At 39.2% G+C, this 21290-nt stretch overlaps 1 protein-coding gene and 1 pseudogene across 3 annotated transcripts in view; both read left to right on the top strand.

Annotated features, from left to right (window-relative positions):
* The first annotated feature begins 1316 nt into the window (after window positions 1-1316).
* Window positions 1317-21290, top strand: part of cmip (c-Maf inducing protein) — a 61161-nt gene continuing 41187 nt past the window's right edge. Inside the window, exons 1-2 of one of the 3 annotated variants that reach the window (XM_088339743.1) lie at window positions 1317-1728; window positions 1818-2182. In XM_088339743.1, the coding sequence (XP_088195869.1) occupies window positions 1871-2182 (312 nt within the window). In that variant the 5' untranslated portion in view covers window positions 1317-1728; window positions 1818-1870. Of the gene's footprint in view, window positions 2183-21290 lie in introns of all 3 variants that reach the window. The other 2 variants (XM_088339744.1, XM_088339742.1) reach the window with 2 other exon arrangements.
* LOC148362325 (U2 spliceosomal RNA) lies at window positions 2492-2608 on the top strand (annotated as a pseudogene).

The raw sequence follows: 21290 nt of genomic DNA, 5'->3' as shown, positions 1-21290 counted from the left end.
CCTCGATACTATAACATACCTGTCAACCTGTACGGTTTTGCCGTACAAAGTACGTTTATTATGCGTCTTAAGACGTGTACGACGTAGAAGAAAATCTGTACGGAAAAACGCAAATTTATCAATTATGGGTACCATCCGGTATACACCGACTATGACGAAACGGCAAATCAATCAAGTCAAACGAGTTCGCCGCGGTAGCCTCTATCTCTGTATCGTTTTTTTTCGTTGCAAAGGAAGCGAGCGGTTTGATGCTACTGTGCGCATGCGTCTGCCGCCTCGGATTTCATGTGGTAGTTATGTAGTGAAAGGAAGTCCGTCTCTTTTTAGAGAACGGGCTTTTTCGGCTCAACTCATTAAAGAGAGCCTGCTCTCAAACGGCTTTGATGCATTATATTACAAATCCTTATTGTTCTATAAAAGTGTTAAGAAAAAAAGGAAGTATAAAAGGAGAAAATGAAAAAAGACAGGTTTGTGGTTATCCCTTTAATCAATATATTACCAACAATAATTTAATGCAGAATATGAATTCATAATTTGAATCAGAAAATGTATTATTCTACTTAATTATATTTGCATGTATTTTTTCCTTCTACAGTGAACGTCCAAGCTACTTCATTATTGAACTTTTTTTTACAATAAACCTCATTCATGTCGAGCAACTCAGGATCTCACAACAAAATGTTAATTAACAATATATATGATTTCACGGGTGCTTGCGTGGGTTTCCTCTGGGCACTCCGGTTTCCTCCCACATTCCAAAGACATAGATTTCAGGTGAATTGGACGGTCCAAATTGTCCCTAGGTGTGACTGAGCGAGTGAGTTGTCTGTCCCCTGTGTGCCCTGCGATTGGCTGGCAACCAGTTCAGGGTGTCCCCTGCCCACTGCCCGATGATTGCTGGGATGGGCTCCAGCACCCCCGCGAACCTCCTGAGGATAAGCGGTGCAGCTAATTAGATGAGATGAGATGATATAACGAAACACATGTACAATACAACATGTTAAACTACATAAATAAACACGTATGGTGTAAGATTATTTCGTATTTTGTAAGGGAAAATACGACAGTTTGTAAGGGCATGGAGCCTTAGAGCTTGACAGGTATGCAATAAACAACCACACATACAACATAACTTACGAAACATAATTATTCCACTTTGATAATAACGGGAAAGAAGAAAAAGGAAAGCAAACGAGGAGGTGGCGGAGGAAAAGATCGGAACGTTCAGTCGACAGTCAAGCGCATAAGACAAAGAAGAAGGCTCATCCGCTGGCCTCCCCATTGACGTCAGTCCGGTATCACATGAACTCGTCTCGACCAATCAGAGCGGCGCTGCTGGAGAGAGCTGGCTCATTTACAGCAAGATAGGGGGAAAATACGGAATCAAACGAAAACCCGTCAGCCAGCCTGTAATGAACGCCAAATCCCAGCCAGGAATCCACAACCGCCACTCTTGGAACTATCTTTCCTTTTCTCTGCCCTCGTCGCGTTACGGTACCGGTGGATTATTCGGTTCCAATGGGTAAGGCCGTAGCCTAACATATTTAATCGCTCGTCGGCGTCGGAGGGGAGTCGAGACGCGCACCGAGGACGGGTTTCCTGGAGGAAAATGGTGGCTTGTTTACGGCCCCTTCTTCAAATTCACCTTTGTGTGTATTAAAAGTACTCCGTTTAACGCCCCACTCGGCCTTGGGTCTCTAGTAATTAGTCGTGTGTGAGCGCAGCTAGGTAGGTAGGTAGGTAGGTAGGTAGAGAACACCCCCACCTCTCCTCCCCCTAGCTTGATAAAACGCTGCTTATTTTTCATATCCATGTAGGTGGGTGTCTCCTGTCAATCTACTGAAAATTAAACACTGGGATTACGTGCATTATGGATTTCAACAGCACTGGCGGAGGTAACGAGCTTCACAACAATTACCAGTGCGAGGAAAGCAAGCCACTGTTGGGGGACACGTCCGAGGGGAATAATAACGCCAAAGTTGCCGCGGGGCCGTGCAAAAGGAGCCTGCAACACTGCAGCAGCAACGGGATGCGTTACAAACTGCTGCACGAAGGGGACATCCAAGTCTGCGTGGTTAAGCATCCTCGCACTTTCCTCAGCAAGATCCTCACCTCCAAGTTCCTGCGCAGATGGGAACCGCATCACCTGGCGCTCGCCGACAGCAGCCTGACTTCTGCTACCGTAAGCCATGTTTGTTTTATTTTATTTTATTCCTGGTTTTGCGTGTCTTTTTTTTGGGTCTAGACACAGCGACAGACACGTGCTGAAATTGCTCGCGCGCAATCTGTGTGACGCAGAAGGTGATGAGGATCGCGATGTGATTGTGTGAACACGATGTCTTTGACTTAATTGTAATATCCAATGACTTCACTTGTGTTCATCACGAGGCGAAAACGTGCTGTCCTGAAAAACAGTAATCAGTTATATACTGTAGTTCCTTTAATTCAAAAGTAATTGACGACCTAGGACCTTAAGCTAGGACCTAGGATTTTATCTTTAAAGCTATGATCTTTGATTTTTGCAACTCGGAGATGGCATAGGAGCTTGCTCTGTCCACTCCACGCAACGGCCCGGTATTGCAGTACCTCCGGGAACGGTGCATTCGCAATGATCGCAGCAAGGCTTTAGGACTAGGACCTTAGCTTGGCCTTTTGGCTAAGAGTAAGTGTTCCGGCTCCTAGGCTTTGTAGCGTATTATGAACTGACCGATAACGGATAATGGATAATGATTTATGAACAAGCTAAATAACCCTTAAAACCCCTAAAACCCCTATCTTCCCAGATTACTGACACGCAAAAGTCAAGTCAAGTCATTTTTATTTGTATAGCCCTTAATCACAAAGAGTCTCAAAGGGCTGCACAGGTTATTGCACAGACTATTATTTCAGACTATTATTACACCATCCCCTGATCTAGAACCAACACGAGGGCAAGGAAAAACTCAAAAACTTCAACATGAGGAAAATGAAGAAACCTTGAGAAGGGGCCGCACATGTGATACCCCCTTTCTGGATTACCAGACAGCAAAGGATGTTGCAATTACAAAAGTGTCGCGTTTCTCTTAATGTAACAATTTATTTACAACAATTGTGGGCTAACTTTATGAGCCGTGAGCCGCATTGAGTTAAAAAACATGTGGCTCAAGGGCTAGGAAGAAGAAAAAAGATTGATCTATTCATTTTTTTATACCTGCCGGTCACAGTTCATGGATCCCCTAACTCATTCAGTGCCATAACGTATTTATATGCTTTCAGAAGCATTGTCCCTGAGTGTGAAAACATAAATATATATTTTTTATTTTAAAATAACTTAATAAAGCCTTTGGTGCAGCTTAGTACGTGTCAAGCGTCTAAGAATGATTTCAGTATGATAAATCATTAAATGACAGGAGTGGCTATGATCAGATCTTTGTCCACACAACGAGGTAGCCCCCACTTTCTAGTGTTTGCTTCCTGTATCCGGCAAACGAGAGTGTCTGGCCTGCCCCCTGTGGCGAGTAGGACCACTGAAGTAGTCTTGTAAGAGAACAGAGCTTATTCTTTTCAAATTAAGATGACAAAATCACTTCGTCATCATCTGGTTGGAGAGGGATCACGTTTCATAAACGTCCACAGGAATGCGTTCGCCCGAGGAAGCACATATACCAAGGTGATCAAAATTGTGTAATCACCTCACCGCAAATATCTGGAGCTGAAAATATGCAAAGTTCTGCATTTATGCAACTAAATGTTATTTTTACAAAGTGCCTTTGTGTTTACGGAACTTGTCCTTGTCCCTTAGATATTGTAAGTATCAAAAATCAAAAAAGCACTTGACATGAAGTCCTGCTTGAAATGCATCCTTTCACAAAAAGCCCCTTTTCTCAGAAATGTTCTTGGAAACAAGTATTTTCAGGGAACTTAGCAATGTTTCCTAAACATTGGTAAGTGCTCGAAACATACTTTCATGAATAATGAGGGTTCAAGTTTTCTTTTGATCTGGCTTATGCCTATATAGCTACAGAATAACATTTTCTGTGAACCTTCAAATATGAGTCCAAATGGCAAAAATTGGCTGGCACAGGCTCTTCCCATTTGAGAGAAACGTCTGGCATTGAATGAGTTAATTGCCAGGGTCGTAGGGGAACCACATCCTGTAGTGTGTCTTGGGCAAGTACAGCCTGGCAGCGCCTCTATCCCTCCAGACCAGGTTTTTAGGTAAGGGTTTTCTCCCCCACATTAAAGATATAGTACTGGTTTTCTTTCTTCTCAGTAGCAGGAGAAGCCTCCTTATATGACTTAGATACAGCACCTTTATCATCTGTTCGCTGTGGTTTTTCGGTTGAGAGTTGCATGTCCTTCAAGTTTTGTAGGTTTCTCTTCTGCAACTCAGGTGATGCAAATGATCAGCTTGTTGGTAAACTCCGCAGGATTTTGATAATGATCATAGTGATTAAAAATGCATCTAACAACTCAAAATGCAAGTTTTTTTTTGAATGTCATTTGATAAATATATTGAGAAATAAGATGAATACACAATTAATTAAATGTAACAAAAAGCAAACAAACCAAGGGGCACTGGGGTTAAGAGCGGCCCCGAAACAACATTATTATTATTTTTTATTAGAAGTACTTTTTTACCATCGTATACATTGTCATTATAGTTTCACCATTTTCGTTTGGCAGGCCGGATTAAAAAGCTTGGCAGTTCGTATGTGGCCTGCAGGTCTATCCCTGGGTTACAAATTACCGTATCTACGCGCATTAAAGCGACCCCCTAAAACTGCTTTAAAATTGCTGCATAATAAAATAAATAGAATAAAACGGGCACACCAAGCTGTGGATATTTCTTGGCTTATGCAATCTTGACAGCTTGCAATCAAACACTTAGCCCAGACTCTCCATATTTATTTTGCCTTTTGTCTTCACTCGAAGATATCCTCTTCTATTTCTGGGTCCTAACCAAAGACCAAAATTCAGCACACTTTTACCATAAATTCTGCGCTCACGTACACCCCATTGATTTAGTTGTTTTTTACAAGCCACCTTCCCCTCCTCACATGCTACAACCACACAACAAATATATGCTGACACTCTGATTTCAGTGTTTTATTTTATAGTTAATAATTTAGCTTAAATGTGAGTATATACTGTAGGGAAACTATCGCCAGTTTAACCCCAAATCTCGAAATCCTAAGACATTTTCTTCCTCGATGTCACGGTAGACGATGCGCGCTTCCTCTTACCACCTCTACGTCACTTACATCAGACGCCATTTCCACTTCTCGCCAGTAGCTTACAAGTTATACTAATTTATTTCTGTTGTTTGCCTGCATATTTCACTATTTGCAGCTTGCAATATGCAGAATATTATTTTCTTTTTGATGCCCTTTCGTTCAGTCTTCTCAGTCATTAAAAATTACCCGTGCGTGCTGAAAAACTGCCCCCCGCATCAAATGCGTTGAGTTAACGTTTTTAGTAATAATGCATCAGACCACTTGTTGCCAAGAAAAGTAATTGTGTTCCTTTTGATACACGTTAATCCCAACACTGCTGGGGTACATACGATGAACTTGTGCAAAGGGGCCTGCGTTTGTGTTGCCGTTATTTTCAACATGTCATCTTTTTGAACTTAATACTGTTTGCCCTTTGGTCTGCTCGGTTGACACACCTGCTTGGGGTTTGAGTTTGCCTTGCTTTTCTTGATATGATTCTGTTCTTGTTCGAAATTTGATTTTTAATAATGGTTGCAGACGTTGTGAACAAACATGTTAATAAATTAATTCAACCATAAAATTCAGATTCATACCATATATCCTGTTAAGGAAGATTTGAGTCTACGCCTCACTGACTAGTGACCACTATGACCAGACCACTGTTGCTATAGTCACCGTATGCATAATTAGAACATGAACACTGGTCAGAATTATTTGGGAAAAGGGTTTTTCACTATAATAATACAGCTGGAGATGGACATGGAGTGTGTTGAATTCAGAAATATTAGGCCGACTTTAAAGTAAAGTCTTCAAATAAGATAAAAACAACACTAATAGCATCCATCCATCATCTACATCGCTTATCCTCACTAGGGTTGCGGGGATGCTGGAGCCCATCCCCAACTATCTTCAGGCAGTGGTCAGGGGACACTCTGAACTGGTTGCCAGCCAGTCACAGGGAACACAGAGACAGACAACTCACTCGCTCATTCACACGTCAGGACAACTGGATAGGGCTACATTATTTTTCCCTCATGTATTGCTTAGGCATCGGATTCGAGACCGTAAATAAATAAATAAAAAAAAATCTTGTTATTTATTTCTTCCCTGCCCTTATGCAGCCCAAGACTGAAAATGTTTGCTAACCCCGTTTTTAGATCATATAACGCTAATTTTTAGCTTACTTCTTTAATGATTGTTATGTAAACGTCCTTACACCGTGTGAACATTTTATACTACTTAGGTTTAAAGGAGCTCTTTGTCGTTCAAAATCTGTTTTGGCAAATAATAATATCCCGTCCTATTGGACATGTTTATGATGCCTGTTCTTATGTGTGGTTTAAATGACAGTCTTTGTGCTAAATTATGTAGCCAGACTTTGTAACAATAACAAGAACGCACAGTACGATTTTGCAGTTTCTGAGGGTACGTATGAACATACTTTTTAAGAACGTGTCGGTCTTTGTAGTCCGAGAACGCTTGAACTCTTTTTTTTAACATCTTGTGACTAGAGTTTGCATAACGATTTGCCTATATCCAATGATTTTGTTATAAATCATGAATTTTAACCGAAGTACGCTCACAAGCCAAAGAACACGTAAACTGAGAACAGACAGAATGGTGTTTTTATTCCTGCTAGCGTACACAAGGGATGCACCGGTTGCTGCCTTGTAAAGAATTGGCTGCAACAAGATGCATTTTGTGATTAGAATTGATTTTTATATTCCTAGAATTTAAAACTTGATGTACGAAGAACGGCTGGAATAGTCTGGCACAGTTGTAAATGACTCTTTTGTTATTTTGTGTATAATAATAGTTAAAATATTGGTACTAGGTACTGCAAAGACAAGCATTCTAAACGGCATGTGTGTTTCTTTATCACAGTACTGTAACGATGAAATTCTGTAGCTCAACTGCCGTTACTATATTTAGCATTGCTGCAATACTCATTCACTATAGATAATGAATTGTGATGCTCTCTAGCTGCTAAATAGTTCATGTGCTTGTTTAAAACTGGAAATGTTTTATTATAATAGAACTCTAATGCGTTCGTCCGAACAGTTTTTCACACACAAAGACTTAGTCTTGCTTTAAAGTAAAGTAGCCGCAGACTTGTATCATACTATTCTCGAGTCAAGATTTTTGTTTTTGTTAATATTAACCAAAAAAAAAACAGCTGATTTTTTTTCTTTTTTTTTTTCGGTAGGCGTTAGTTATTAGGTAAAAGTGGCAGAAGCCCAGAGACAAAATGGATATGGAGTGTCCTGGCTGAGTGTTTGTTTGCAAGCTCTCGAGATTGCATAAGCTATGAAATATTGAGAATTCACTGCTTCCACATGTCAGTGTACACGTTTTCTTCTATTTGTTTATATTTATTATATTATGTGGCTATTTTATCCTTTAGCGGGCCGTCGAACTGCTGAGAAGCAAAGGCTTGTCTTTACTGAAATACCTCTTGCCACACTCAACTCTTAGGATTCAATTTCAAAAAGTACTCATCACACAACCATCATAGTCAGTCTGAAACCGGATACCTGAAAACTATAAAGCCGGCCTAGCTCACAAATAACTTGCTCTAATATTCAGCTGATGAAACGATTCATTGAATACATGGTCTTGTTACTTTTGGTACAGTCCAGTGAATCCAACCGTGTAAAATATTCACACCAAAACACACAACAGGTTAGAAAAATAAAAAAAATCAACCTAAAAGCATTTCTGTATCATTGGACATTTGGACATTCCTTGTTGCAATCCGTCTGTTTCACCACCTAATTTCTGTTTACACATAAATATACTCATAAAAATTCTTTCCAATTTCGCCGTTAGCCTCTGACCTTTTGATTGACATCACTCTCGGCAAATAGCATTTTTTTAACGGTCCACGGCCCACATCAGCCTATATGGGCCTGTATTGATTAAACCGGGATCGCCTTCTTTTGCTCTGAATATCTTTAGCTAGTACTAACAGATTCAAAAGATGATTAATACATTGTTTAGCCAATTAAATTCTGAAAAGAACAATCCACAGATATTCGCTGTGAATTAAAATTAAAAAAATAAAAGTGTGCAAGTGATTCATTTTTACGCACCATTATTTCACACAAGTGTGCACAATCATCGATTGACTTCCGGGAATCGAAGTCTAACATTTATTCCCCTTTTAAAACTTCTAAAAAAAATGGCCAAAGTAAAATACAGAGTTGGAAAGATTTTAATGCTGTTAACTGGTCGTCTCCAAAATACAAATGGCCACTTTTGGAAACGCTTACACGTACTGTGATCAAAATTTGACAAAGTACCTGCTAATGTGAGTATATTTGGTAATTTGTAACTAGACAGTTACTTTTGTTGCGGCATGCTACTTTTTGGTGTCAGTATTCTGAACGATTATTTTCTTAAAATGAAAATGTTTCCCCATAGCCATAATTGTAACATGATACAATGGATTAAATAATACCAATACAAATTTTAGCATGATTTTTTTTTTTGATTATTTGTTTTATGAAACTGGTAGCCCTTCACACTAATCAGTGGTCAAGAAGAATGCGCTTAGGAAAAATAAATGAATAAAAAATAGAGTTACAGACCCCCGACAATGAAGTCATTATGTCTCAAGTAACTAAACAAAGTCAAAGTCAAGTGTGTGGTCTTTTGTCCCGTCTGTTTTTCAAATGACTCACTTGTGTAGACTCACTTTACTAACATCCTATTTTTTATGGTTTAAAGGAACCATAACACCAAATTTCCTGGTATATCTTCTCAAATTTGTGGATTAGTTTAGTTAGTGGCACTTTTCTTTTCTCAGAGTACAACATGGCCATACAAAACAGTTTCACCTTATAAAAACGAAGACTTAAGAGATTTTTTAAAATGAATTCGTTGAAACGTGTATTATCTTACAACTTACAGCTTCAGAAAAATGTAATTCCCAATAATGTAACTAGTGTAAACAGCCAATTAATAATTTAGGGGTATCAAACTGATTTTAACTCAGAGACCACATAGTAGGAAAACTATTCTCAAAGGGGCCAGACCAGTAAATTAAAAGTGTACCTTAACTAGAGGGTTATGGGTCTGCCCGCTTTGAGACTGGGAGGTTCGGGTTCGCGCCCCGGCCGAGTCATTCCTAAGACTTAAAAAGTGGTCGGCGGCGCCCTCTGTTGGCTGCGGCTGCATCGGCTCGCTACAACGGGTCAGGTGCAATCGACATTTCGTTCTGTGTACATTGTTACACAGAATGACAATACAAGGAAATTATTATTATTATTATTATTATTATTATTATAAGAGGCTCAATTAAATTGAGATTTGGGACTTTAAGATTGATTATAAAATGATTAATGTGTTTTTCACCTCAATAATATTTTTAACTTCACAAAGATTTAATCTCTTGCAGTTCATTCGAAAAAAATAAAGCATACCAACAAATGAATTAATTTCCACTACAATTTATTTAACGCAGGGAAACTTAAAGTATTTCTTTTTTTTTTTTTTTTTTTAAATAAAAATGTATACCTGAGTTGGAAGGTTTATATGTATTATAGAAAGGAGTTAAAGCTTCTTTAATCGTCTGCAAGGACACCAAGGTGCTACATTTTTTTATTTTTTATTTTTGGTATTGCCTTATACAGCACTTCCGTTAATTCTTTTTTTTTTAGGTAAAATAATATCGGAATGGGTTTCCTCAATGGACAGCACAGCGGAGCAGTGGTTAGTGCGTGTGCGGCACAGTTCTGAGGTCATGAGATTGAACCTTCCTGTGTGGAGTTTGCATGTTCTCCCCGTGCTTGCGTGGGTTTCCTCCGGGCACTTCGGCTTCCTCCCACATTCCAAAGACATGCATTTCAGGTGGATTGGCCGGTCCAAATTGTCCCTAGGTGTGAATAAGCGAGTGAGTTGTCTGTCTCTGTGTGCCCTGTGACTGGCTGGCAACCGGTTCAGGGTGTCCCCTGCCCACTGCCCAAAGACAGCTGGGATGGTCTCCAGCACCCCCACAACCCTACTGAGGATAAGCGGTGCATGGATGGATGGGTTTCCTCAATGTTTTTCAGTTGATTTATGGTAGCCCAGCTGCAGTGGGCGCTTTGCAAGTGCCGCGTGGCTTTGGCGACCTCCACTAGACATATTTAAAACTGCAACTCATGTTTTGACACCATGCACCTCATTTTTCTAATGTGCTTCTCTCAGCATGGTCTTTCAGGCTACATAAAATTAGGTGACAAGCCACAATTCGCCCGCGGGCCATGAGTTTGGCAAGTGTTATAGTTGATGTAGGCAGCATCATCCAAACTAGTGAGACCCCTGTGACCTTTGACAATTGCACAGAAGCAAAAAATGTCAAGTTGTTTTGTAACCAAAGTCAAGCAGAAATATGTGTACGCACTTTGCTCAAAAGCAGAAACTTGCGCAAAGTTGAGCGCAAGGTGCATCCTCAGTGCTTTAAGCTTCAGTCCGGATGCCTGTCTTTCCTTTTCAATGACCATTCACAATGTTGCATTTACGTTGCGAAAAAGCGGTTTGTCAATCGAGTTAGACACTTTTTGTGAAAATAATAGTCTGTGCATGTATGCCACAGACCAAACCAGGAAGCAATTAGCGAATCATCTCATCTCATTAGCTGCACCGCTTATCCTCAGTAGGGTCGCGGGGGTGCTGGAGCCCATCCCAGCAATCGTCGGGCAGTGGGCATGGGACACCCTGAACTGGTTTCCAGCCAATCGCAGGACTTAGCGAATCATATTTTGTTTTTCGGGTACCTGTAGCAGCAAGATAGTGGATAATCATGTCAGCTCCCTCTAGGTGAAGCTCATGTTATGCAAGATAAAAAGGAATTTCTCGCCCCTTGAGTATTTAAAACATGCAAATATATATGATATTTCATGTGTTTTTGCTAATTATTTCAATCAGTATTCTTTTTTAATGAATGGCATTTTTTCAACACTCTGAGGCACTGAATGATACACACAGTCACTTTGGGTTCTACCCAAGTTATTATTATTAAATTATTACTGAATGATCGATTAATATTCATATTTGTTCTTAATGTTTCTTTTCGGTTTTAGATCTCATTTTGTGTAGTGAATCGAAAATAAACGATATTTTTGAACAGGGGATTGTTTTTTTCTGAACTACTTTGTGGAAAAACCCGATTTGGACAACCTCACCTAGATCTTTGCTTTGTTGGCCCCCAAGTAAATTTTGCCATGTTGACCCGTGAAATCGGGGCTTCATTCATGCTTTTTTCAGGGTTCCCGCGGACCCTTGAAAGGTTTTGAATTCATTATTCTAATAATAAGGCCATAATTAGTATAAAATGTCTTGTAGCAGAAAAGTTCTTTGGAATTAGTCGTTATAAGCGGTGCAAATAACGGATGAATGGATGGATGGATGCCAGTTTTGTGTACTGTAAACATCCTTTTTATTTAATATTTTCCATGTCAAATCAAATCATGTTTATTTGTATACACCAGCTCGGTAGCCTAGATGGTAGGGCGCCCGCTCTGAGACTAGGAGGTCGCTGGTTCAAACCTCGGCCGAGTCATACCTAAGACTTACAACATTGGTACTCATTGCTTCCCTGCTTGGCGCTCAGCATTAAGGGTTGGAATTGGGGGTTTTGGTCACCTAATGACTGAAATGGCTGCGCCCTGTTTGGCTGCGGCTGCATCGGCTCGCTACAGTTTAACTGTACGGGTCAGGTGTATCGACATTTCGTTCTGTGTGCATTGTTACAAAGAATGACAATAAAAGTAAATTCTTCTTCTTCTTAATCACAGAGCCTCAAAGGGCTGCACAGACCACAGATTATTGCAAACCACAGACTATTATGACACCATCCCCTCATCTAAAACCTAAATGAGGGAAAGGAAAAACTCAAAAACCTCAACATGAGGAAAATGAAGATGTCTAAAACTTTGGAAAGTGCTCTGTTTTTCAGGCCAAAATGTGATTTAGATTTAGAAAAATAAAATAGATTAAAGTATACATTCCAATGTGTTCTTTTTTGTGGGCTTGTTCTTAAATTTGATTTCAAAAGGCATTAAACAAAGTCTTAAAAAGTCTTAAATTAAACTTGCCTTTAGCTTTAGAAACCCTGATTTTTTTAAAGGAGCCTTTTAGCAAAGTAATACCATATTTACTGGATCGATTTGAATCAAATCTGCTCTCCTGAAGCCGAAAACTCATTGTGTTTAATTTCAAGCTCACGCGACCCGGCGCCGTTTCAACAAATAGGCTTAGTCAGCATAATTTCAAAGGTCAAGCACTCTTTTTCTTTTTCAATAGGAGCTCTGTGTATCTGTTCTGAGATCGTTTCTCACAGCATCATTGCTTATTTTTTCGTGCGTGCGTGTGCATGTGTGCTTTATAAACATTTAGATTTTTTGGTTTCTAGCTGACTAAAGTAGTCAGAAAACATTCAGGGTTGAATGGCAAATGTAGTGATGCCATACCCAAATACATCCATATTAGAGGTAAGATCTTGGGGCCGGACTTGAAACCGGCCCGGAATCCAAGTCGGCCCGAAATCTGAGCCGGGCTTCTCACTCGCTTGCTGATTTTTTTTTTTTTTTTAATTTTTTTTTTTAATTATCCACTCATCATGTGTTCTGTGTTTCTTTTTCTTCATGGAGAGCTGCACAGCATGCACGCTACCCTAACAACCTCGGAAGAGTGATCTTTACCGTCTCCAACAAGCCGTCCGTGGTCGGAAACTGCAAATATCACGTTTTCGAGGTAGTCTGTGTAGCGTCCATGCGAAATGGACGTTTTTTTTTTTTGGGCCACTTTTTACCATGGAGGAGGACCTCTTGAAGCGCATCTTCCAAGAGTAAGTTAAAATTAATATTAATTGTCTTTATAGAACATATTATTTTATTATTTTTTTATTTCTTAGTACAAAACAAGCCGTCCGTTGTCGGAAACTGCAAATATCACGTTTTCGAGGTATTCTGTGTTGCGTCCATGCTGCGCACTTCTGAGCAGAAGTGTGCACTTTGGCGCCGGGCTGTTTGTTGTCGGAGAGCGCAAAAATCACCATTCAATATAGTTGGTGTAAAGTGTAAAGAAGAGGCGAGCCGTTTCTTTTGAAATGAAAGTTGAATAAGAAAGCTTGATGTGGTTGAAAAAATGTTCGAGGCGCTTTTTTGGGCCACTTTTTACCATGGAGGAGGACCTCTTGAAGCGCATCTTCCAAGAGTAAGTTAAACTTAACATTATTTATCTTTATAGAACATATTATTTTTTTATTTTTTTATTTCTTATTGCAAGCAATACAGGTTACTTATACAATCCTTAAACATACTTATTTAAACCTTAAACATACAAAAGATAGCACTGAAGTACCTTACAAACAAATTCAACTGACGAACGATCGTCCGAAACATATCGCGTTCATAAGTCGGGCAGCGTCTTTATAGTGGTACCTTAACTTAGAAATTTAATTTGTTGTGGCAGTAGCTTTGTAACCTGAAACATTTGTAAGTAGAGACGCCTTTTAAATGTAAATGCACTAATCTGTTCCAAGCCCTGCAATAGTCTATTTTTTTTTATATAAATCATGCAAGAGCATCAGAACATGAAACACACATATTAGAATTAGATTACAGCACAATAAATTGTGAAACAAGAGTCACACAATGTAAAAAAAAACAACAGATCAAGGAAATAATAAAAATATTCATTTACCCCTTTGCCTCTTGTTTCTTGAAAAACTAATCCAATGACGTCTGCTTTTCCCGGCTTTTGACAATCTGTCGGAAATGTGCGAGGCAGACATCATAATGAGCGATAGCCCCACTTTTCAATACATTTTTCGGGTAACTCTTTTCCACAAACTCAGACTTCATGGAATTTTGCCAAAATGTCTTTGATTTGGGCTGATGGAGTAATGGCTGCATCCTCCTGTTTGCCTGACAAGCCTTTGTAACCAGGGATCAGAATGGAGATTTTCATTTTCAGCTGAAATAGCCAGCGTCCAGGAATAAACCAGGGCGGAGCCCGCCCCAACCTGGGTTTTAGGCAATTTACTTGTCCAAAACCATGCTTATATTTATCATTTAAGTAACATTTTTAGAAGATTAAAATAATTTGCCCACATAACTGATTTTTTTGTAAATACTGCAAGATAAGTTCAAATGCAGTTCAGTCTCTGCAGCTTGTGCGACAATGCGGCCAATTTTTCTAACGGCCGCCAGGGTGCGCCAGAGCAATAAAGGAAAGAGTGAGACAGTCGGATTTTGAATTTGTTTGCTACGCAAGAGAAAAAGTGAAAAAGTCGGAATGCCTTTGGGGTTCAAAAACAGCGGAAATCCGCGGATCCGCGGAAAATTCTGATCCCTGTGTAACTAGAGGCAATATTTTCCTGTTCAGGTACTGTTTAACCTGAAGCTTTTGTATGTAGAGGCATATGTAAGCAGAGGTATCACTCTACTTTTATTAGTTAAACACATACTTGGGCCTGTTAATTGGGTTTGTTCTTTGGTTTGAATGTATGGAGTATTTAATAAATAAATAAACAAATGAATTAAGGTTTCTACTTGGCGGGTTTAGTCTATCGCAGGACTTTTTCTGAACACATCACCAAAAACGAGGGATAACTGTATACCAACATGCACACTTGTTCTTTGTTCATATTTTGTGTCAGCCAGCATGCACACAGCAATCATGTGCCGTTTTGTTGACTTGTGTTGGCGACTTCACATATTCTTGGCTCAGCAAAGGCCTAATGCTATTGGCTGCAATTGTATTTCGTGTGACGCATGATTTTGACTTTTTTTCAAAAGAGATGTTGTTTTGATGTGGGCAGAGAAACATTGCTGACCCATTTGCTGTGTTATCTTGTGTGGTTTGTTTCAATAAAGAGGCATCACAGTGCCAATCATATTCCAAGAAAGGTGTTTTTTTAAAGTTTTTCTTAAAGGTTTTGACAAGGGAAAGGAAACTTTCAATATGCCAGGGTTTGTAAGTGTGCCTGAAATCCTTGAAAGTGCTTGATGTTAACAGTCTGTTTTCAAGGTTTGAGAAGTGCTTGCCTTTGGGGTGAAGTGCTTGTAAGTGCTTGAAATTGTTACCATGTTTCTCAGCTGTTTGACTCTACAGATCCCGCATTAAATGAAGAGAAATAAAACAAGTCTGCTTAAAAAAGATGCTGACACCACTCTATTGTAACTTTCTTCCCTCTTGATTAACTGCTGTTGACATTAGTTTGTATGGCGTTTTCATGTGAAGGGTTATCGCCCTCTATGTGCCGCCTCCAAAAAGACAGGGGCATCAGATCAAGTTGCCGCAAGGCTGCATTTTTAAATGAACAGTGGCTAGAAAAACAGAAAATACAAACATGGAACAAATCAACGCACAGCATGTTGCAAAGTATGCAGAAAATAGATCAAACTCTTCACGATGGGAGAGTCAGATTTCTCCAGTCATATGAAATGTATTTCACGAAGATGACTTAACTTTGTTTTGTTTTTTTTGCTTACCATTTGCTTCACTTAAAAAGTGGTCGGCGGCGCCCTCTGTTGGCTGCGGCTGCATCGGCTCGCTACAACGGGTCAGGTGCAATCGACATTTCGTTCTGTGTACATTGTTACACAGAATGACAATACAAGGAAATTATTATTATTATTATTATGCAACATCTAAACAGGGAACTAAAATGATGATATGTGACTAAGTCTAAAGATTACATAGCGTTTCCTAGCTGTAAAATGTTATGTAAAGAAATTCCTGTAACCGAAAATGTAAAAATGTGATGTTAACACCCGTATCGTTCCGATCCACAAATATATTCACGATTTGGTCAAGATGTAAAAATCATATGTCTTGATAAATGCACACGCAATATTAATAATTGCATATGGAAATGGCAGATATATTTGTGGTCCTGATAAACACGTGAGTAAATTGCAGATATATTTGTGGTTCTGCAAAATACATAATTCACACTGGATGATTTTCTTTGAATTGTACTGGAGAAATTGGAAAATTGGCTTTGAAATTCCTTAAAAAGGGCTTGAATTCACCCATGAAAATGGTGTATTAATGAACCCTGAAATGTCTAAAATTGTCATTTTCCATTAAACAAAATTTGTTTTGGGAAGCTGTGAAAGTGAAATGCCTGTTGAGTCTAACAATAAAAACCAAACATGCACAGCTTTTGCATAGAACGAGTGATATAGAGAATACACTTCCTGTGTTGCGAGTGGTTTACAAAAGGCCTGCGAATAAAGGAAACTGGGTGGGGCACAGGTTTAAGGGGCTCATTTTGGGAATAGTACTTTGGCCTTTTACAAAAGTAATATGGAGATTTTCCTTCCTTGACAATTATCATAAATCATTTTTTTCTTCAGGAAATCCCCCAAAATTCTGCAGTACATCAAATATTTGATGATTTTTTTCGTGTGCCTGTAATCAGACCTTTTAACTTTGGTAGTAAGGGTGGGCAATATGCAGTGTTGGGCATCTTACTGAAAAACAGTAATTATAGTTACAGTTACGTTTTAATTGACGCAACAAGTATCTCCATTAACCCCAAGCTTACTGACACCAAAAATTAGCGTACTACTTCAAAGTCCGACTGCTGAGAAACATGGTAACAATTTCAAGCCCCTACAAGCACTTCACCCCAAAGGCAAGCACTTTTAAGACCTTGAAAACAGACCATTAACATCAAGCATTTTCAAAGTAACTATATAGTTACAAATCACCATATATACTCGCAGAGAACCCGACCTCCTAAAACTACTTTAAAATAGTCGCATAAAAAAACTAAATGTGTACACCAACCTGTGGTAGCATGGAACCCTTCATATTTTTTGCGGACGACTTAGCCGAAACACCCCATATCCATTCTGTGTCTGGGCTTCAAACTACTCAAAAATGTCCTTCTCCATTTCTTTCTCCCCAAGCGTGATGTATTGCAAAAATAATTTTACAAATAAAAAGAAAGAAATGCAACAAACTTTTTGAAACTGTGGCACGACGGGTGGGTGGTTAGCGCTCAGCCCAGCGGTGCAGAGGTTCAGGGTTCGGGTCCAGCTACTGCAGCCTCCCTGTGTGGAGTTTGCATGCTCTACCCGTGCCTGTGTGGGTTTTCCTCCAAAACATGCATGTCAGGTGACTGGTTGGCTGGTCCAATTGTGAATGAGCGAGTGAGTTGTCTGTCCTTGTGTGCCCTGCAACTGGCTGGCAACTAGTTCAAGGTGTCTTCTGCCCACTGCTTGAAGATAGCTGGGATAGGCTCTAGCACCCCCTACTGAGGATAAGCAGTGCAGATACTGGATGGATAGATACTTTTTGAAACTCATTTGGTTATTTTGATGTTCCTTTGTTGTTTAACTTAAAACAGACATTTTAAGCCATCTACAATTTCTGAAGAGGTTTTCATTTGAAGAGTCAAGTGCATACACGGAAATTTTTGTCAAAGGTGCATGGAAGTTAACGAAAACCATTTACAATATAGATACGTTTTGCTTTGATGTGTCATGATTATCCAATAATTGATGCCGAACCCCCCTCTTTGAGTTAGTTTATAATAATTATGATAAACACAAGACAAAGGTTTCAGGAAATTAATAGATCCGACAGAGAGCGTTAGTCACGCCCACTATAGTTACGGTATCAATGTATCACTCGTGGAGCAATTAGGGTTGTCTAAATAACGACGACTCTCGAGTCGCTATTCCTGATCGCATAGCCGTCTAATTTCTTTCTTATTATGCCAATGTATCTCAAATTACTGTAGAAAAGGGTCTCAATTATTATAAACAAAGTTATATTTATGGCATCAAGGTGTCCAAAGACACTAATAACCTTGTAATGTTGGCGATCTATGAGGAAGTTGTCAGCCCCGTACCAACTTCACATAGAAATTCATTGAGATTTGTCAGCTCTGACTGACTGCAAATGTAAAGCAGGCTTAATTGTTTTCCCTTCTAACAGACCTTGATGAGTTTTAGATATGTTTTCGATATGAGTGTTAGATAGGCATAACAACTTGTGAATCAATTAAAGAAAGAACAGCAGAAAGCAAACTTAAAAAAAAATGCCTTATTACTTTCTCAAAACAATACAATGTCTATGGTTACATTAATGTCCTTACTCTGCTTAAATTTTACGTTCCACTGTCTGTCTTTTATTTAAAAATGCCTCTAACTCGAACAAAGTAACATATAACTGTAGTTCCCTCCAAAAATGAGACCTACAACATTAAGAGCCCCTCATTAAAATTCCACTGGACACTTAATACAAAGTTTCACGAGTGGCTGAGTTCTCTGCAAGTGGAGGATCTCTTGCCTTTCTTTTACGCTCTCAAAGGACTCCATGCACTCTGATCACCTGCATGGAGTCCAACAGGACTTAATTAGGGAAGCCGCTTCTACATGTATTTGCTGGAACTGGGCTCCATTCCCTTTGCTAGCTATCTAAAGAAACCAGTAGCCATGTGCTTGGCTAGACTGCTGGGAATGAAAGTAAGGCCCTTATTAATTTGTATTTGTATTTCTAATCTAGCTATTCTTTTCTGCTCAGTGCTGGCTCTGGGCACAATACTGCTTTACTTGGCACAGTTTGGAGGCATCAGTGCCAGGGGTACTGCAAAAAAAAAACAAATCACCAACAAAAACAATGTCGGTCATAGAGGGTCTTCTTTGTGTTTACTTGAAGCATAAGGCTATGTCTGTGTAGGGAGACTAATGAGCTTGGCATGAAAATTGACTTGCTCTTTTCTAACCTTGTCTAATCCTCCTGTACATTGATGCTGCAATGACTTGTTTGTTGGTATATGTTTGATATCCTTGGCTCTCACTTCTCTTACCACAAATGACAAGGAACTAGAAACTGTAGAATTCAATTAACATGGCTACATAAAATCTCAGCTCAAAAAAATATTTTTGATAATCAGTTATTCCTTGTTTTAGCTACACAAGTAACCGATATTATCGTTTAATAGAAACAAACAGTAGCAGTATATTCAACGCTCCCTAAAATCTATATATGCCTCGTACAGCTGTCTCTCTTATCGAGCTTCCTCTCTGGCCTTAGTTCCTCTTTCCTTTTGTATCTCAGATTGCTTTGTGTCCTGAGCTTATTCTAGGCCAACATGACCAGTATTAAAATGGTATAGTATTTTAGACTACAGCCAAAGCAAACAGCATGAAATTAAAATCAATTGTTGACCAACTGTAAATAATTAGGGTAAGGGTGGGAAAAGTTTGAGTCGCATCCAGCATCGGGTTAAAATATTTGGCCCGTGAGTAGGAACAGGAGAGAAAAAAACAATGAATTGTATATTTTGTATCTGCTGATTCAGTCTCAAGACCAATACCCTGGAAATACATGAGGTCACAAACGATGTACAATAGAGCTATCTAACTTTCATTGAGATTTCATTGTTAAGCTGAATAGAACATCACTGAAGAAATATCGCTTAGACGAAATAAAAAGAAATATGTAAACAAAGGCCACGGCTAACTGGAAAGATGTCATCCAGTTTGATGAGGCAAAGATAATTTATTTTGCTCAGACAGTGTGAAGCACGTGTGGCGGCAACTAGGTGAGTGTGTTTGCCATTCCTAAAGTCAAGCATGTTGTTGGGAAGGTCATGGTTTGGGGCTACCATGAGTGCAACTGGTATTGGGGAGTTGCATTTAATTAAGGGAAACACCAACTCAAACACCTACTGTGAAATACTGGAGCAGAGAATGATCCCCTCCCTTCAGAAATAGAGTCACGGGGCTTCAAGCCTGACAATGACCCTAAATACACTTCTAAGACGACCAAGGCTTTTCTTAAGGGGGCTACAGGTAAAGGGAATGGACAGGCCAAGCATGTCTCCAGATCTAAACCCAATAAAACATCTTTGGGGCATCTTCAATTGGATGGTGGAGAAGCACAAGATCTCAAATATCCATTAGCTCAGTCATGTTGTCATGGAAGAGTGGAAGAGGACTCCAGTGGCAATTGCGAGGCTCTGGTGAAATCGATGGCCAGGAGGATTAAAGTGGTTCTGCACATGGTGGCCACACAAAATATATTATTTTTTTTTAATCAGGGGTTTAGCACCTTATGGCTATATTTTGGATTTTTTGAGGGGGAAAATAAACATACACTGCTATAAAAGCTTTAAACAGACTACCTTTCATACTGTCAAAGTGATGTTTCTTTAGTGTTGTTCAATTAAACATAACGATGAAATATCTGCAGAAATGCGAGCGGTGTATTCATTTTTGTGACATACCGTATAGTTCATCTTGCATTGGATTATAAACAGACAATTTCATAGAATTGATTTTGAAATAAACAAAGTAAAAGCAATGTAATATTCTTGCTCAAACATTTTTTGTTTGTGCGTAATATATGATAAATACAAGAAATACTTGATGAAAAAATAGCCACTACAAAAAAATTTAGTCAGTCTTTTGTGCATTGGGCTTAAGCTCAGTGGAAGGTCACTGTGGTCTAGAGCAGGGTTTTTCAACCTTTTTTTGAGCCAGGGCATGTTTTTTACGTTGGAAACATTTTGTGGCACACCACTAACAGAAAATGTCATAAAATGACACTGAACAGTATGTTTAATTACAATGTAATTTAGAATACCCCCAGTTTTTACAGCACAGACAGTTGACAATGACATCATTTTTGCAGAAAATGATTCATAAATGTTTTATAAAATTTTAAAAAGTAACATTGGATAATTTCTCACGACACACCTGACGATCTCTCACGGCACACTTGTGTGCCGCGGCACAGTGGTTTAGAGTGCCACATACACAACATTCTTTAGCATTACTGTATATACTATAATATAAGCCTACATCGCATGTAAGGCAACCCCCAAAACAGCTTCAAAATTGCGACACTAAAATAAATAAAAGAAAACATGTAAACGGACCCGTGAAGGCAGTAAACCCTTTTCATATTTCTTAGCCCGTGCAATCTTGAAAGCTCACAAACAAACACTTGACAGAGACACTCCATATAAAATTTGTCTCTGGGGTTCAAACTACTCGAATATCTCCATTTCTGGGTACTGTTCATATTTTGAGCTCCTGTTTGCTTGGCTGGAGTGTAATTTCCAGTGACGTATCCTTTTTC

Source organism: Urocampus carinirostris, chromosome 7, assembly GCF_059441175.1.
Source record: "Urocampus carinirostris isolate Australia breed hairy pipefish chromosome 7, RoL_Ucar_1.0, whole genome shotgun sequence".
Lineage (NCBI taxonomy): Eukaryota > Metazoa > Chordata > Actinopteri > Syngnathiformes > Syngnathidae > Urocampus > Urocampus carinirostris.
The sequence above is the reverse complement of the archived record's forward strand: the minus strand, read 5'-3'. Positions and strand labels throughout refer to the sequence as shown.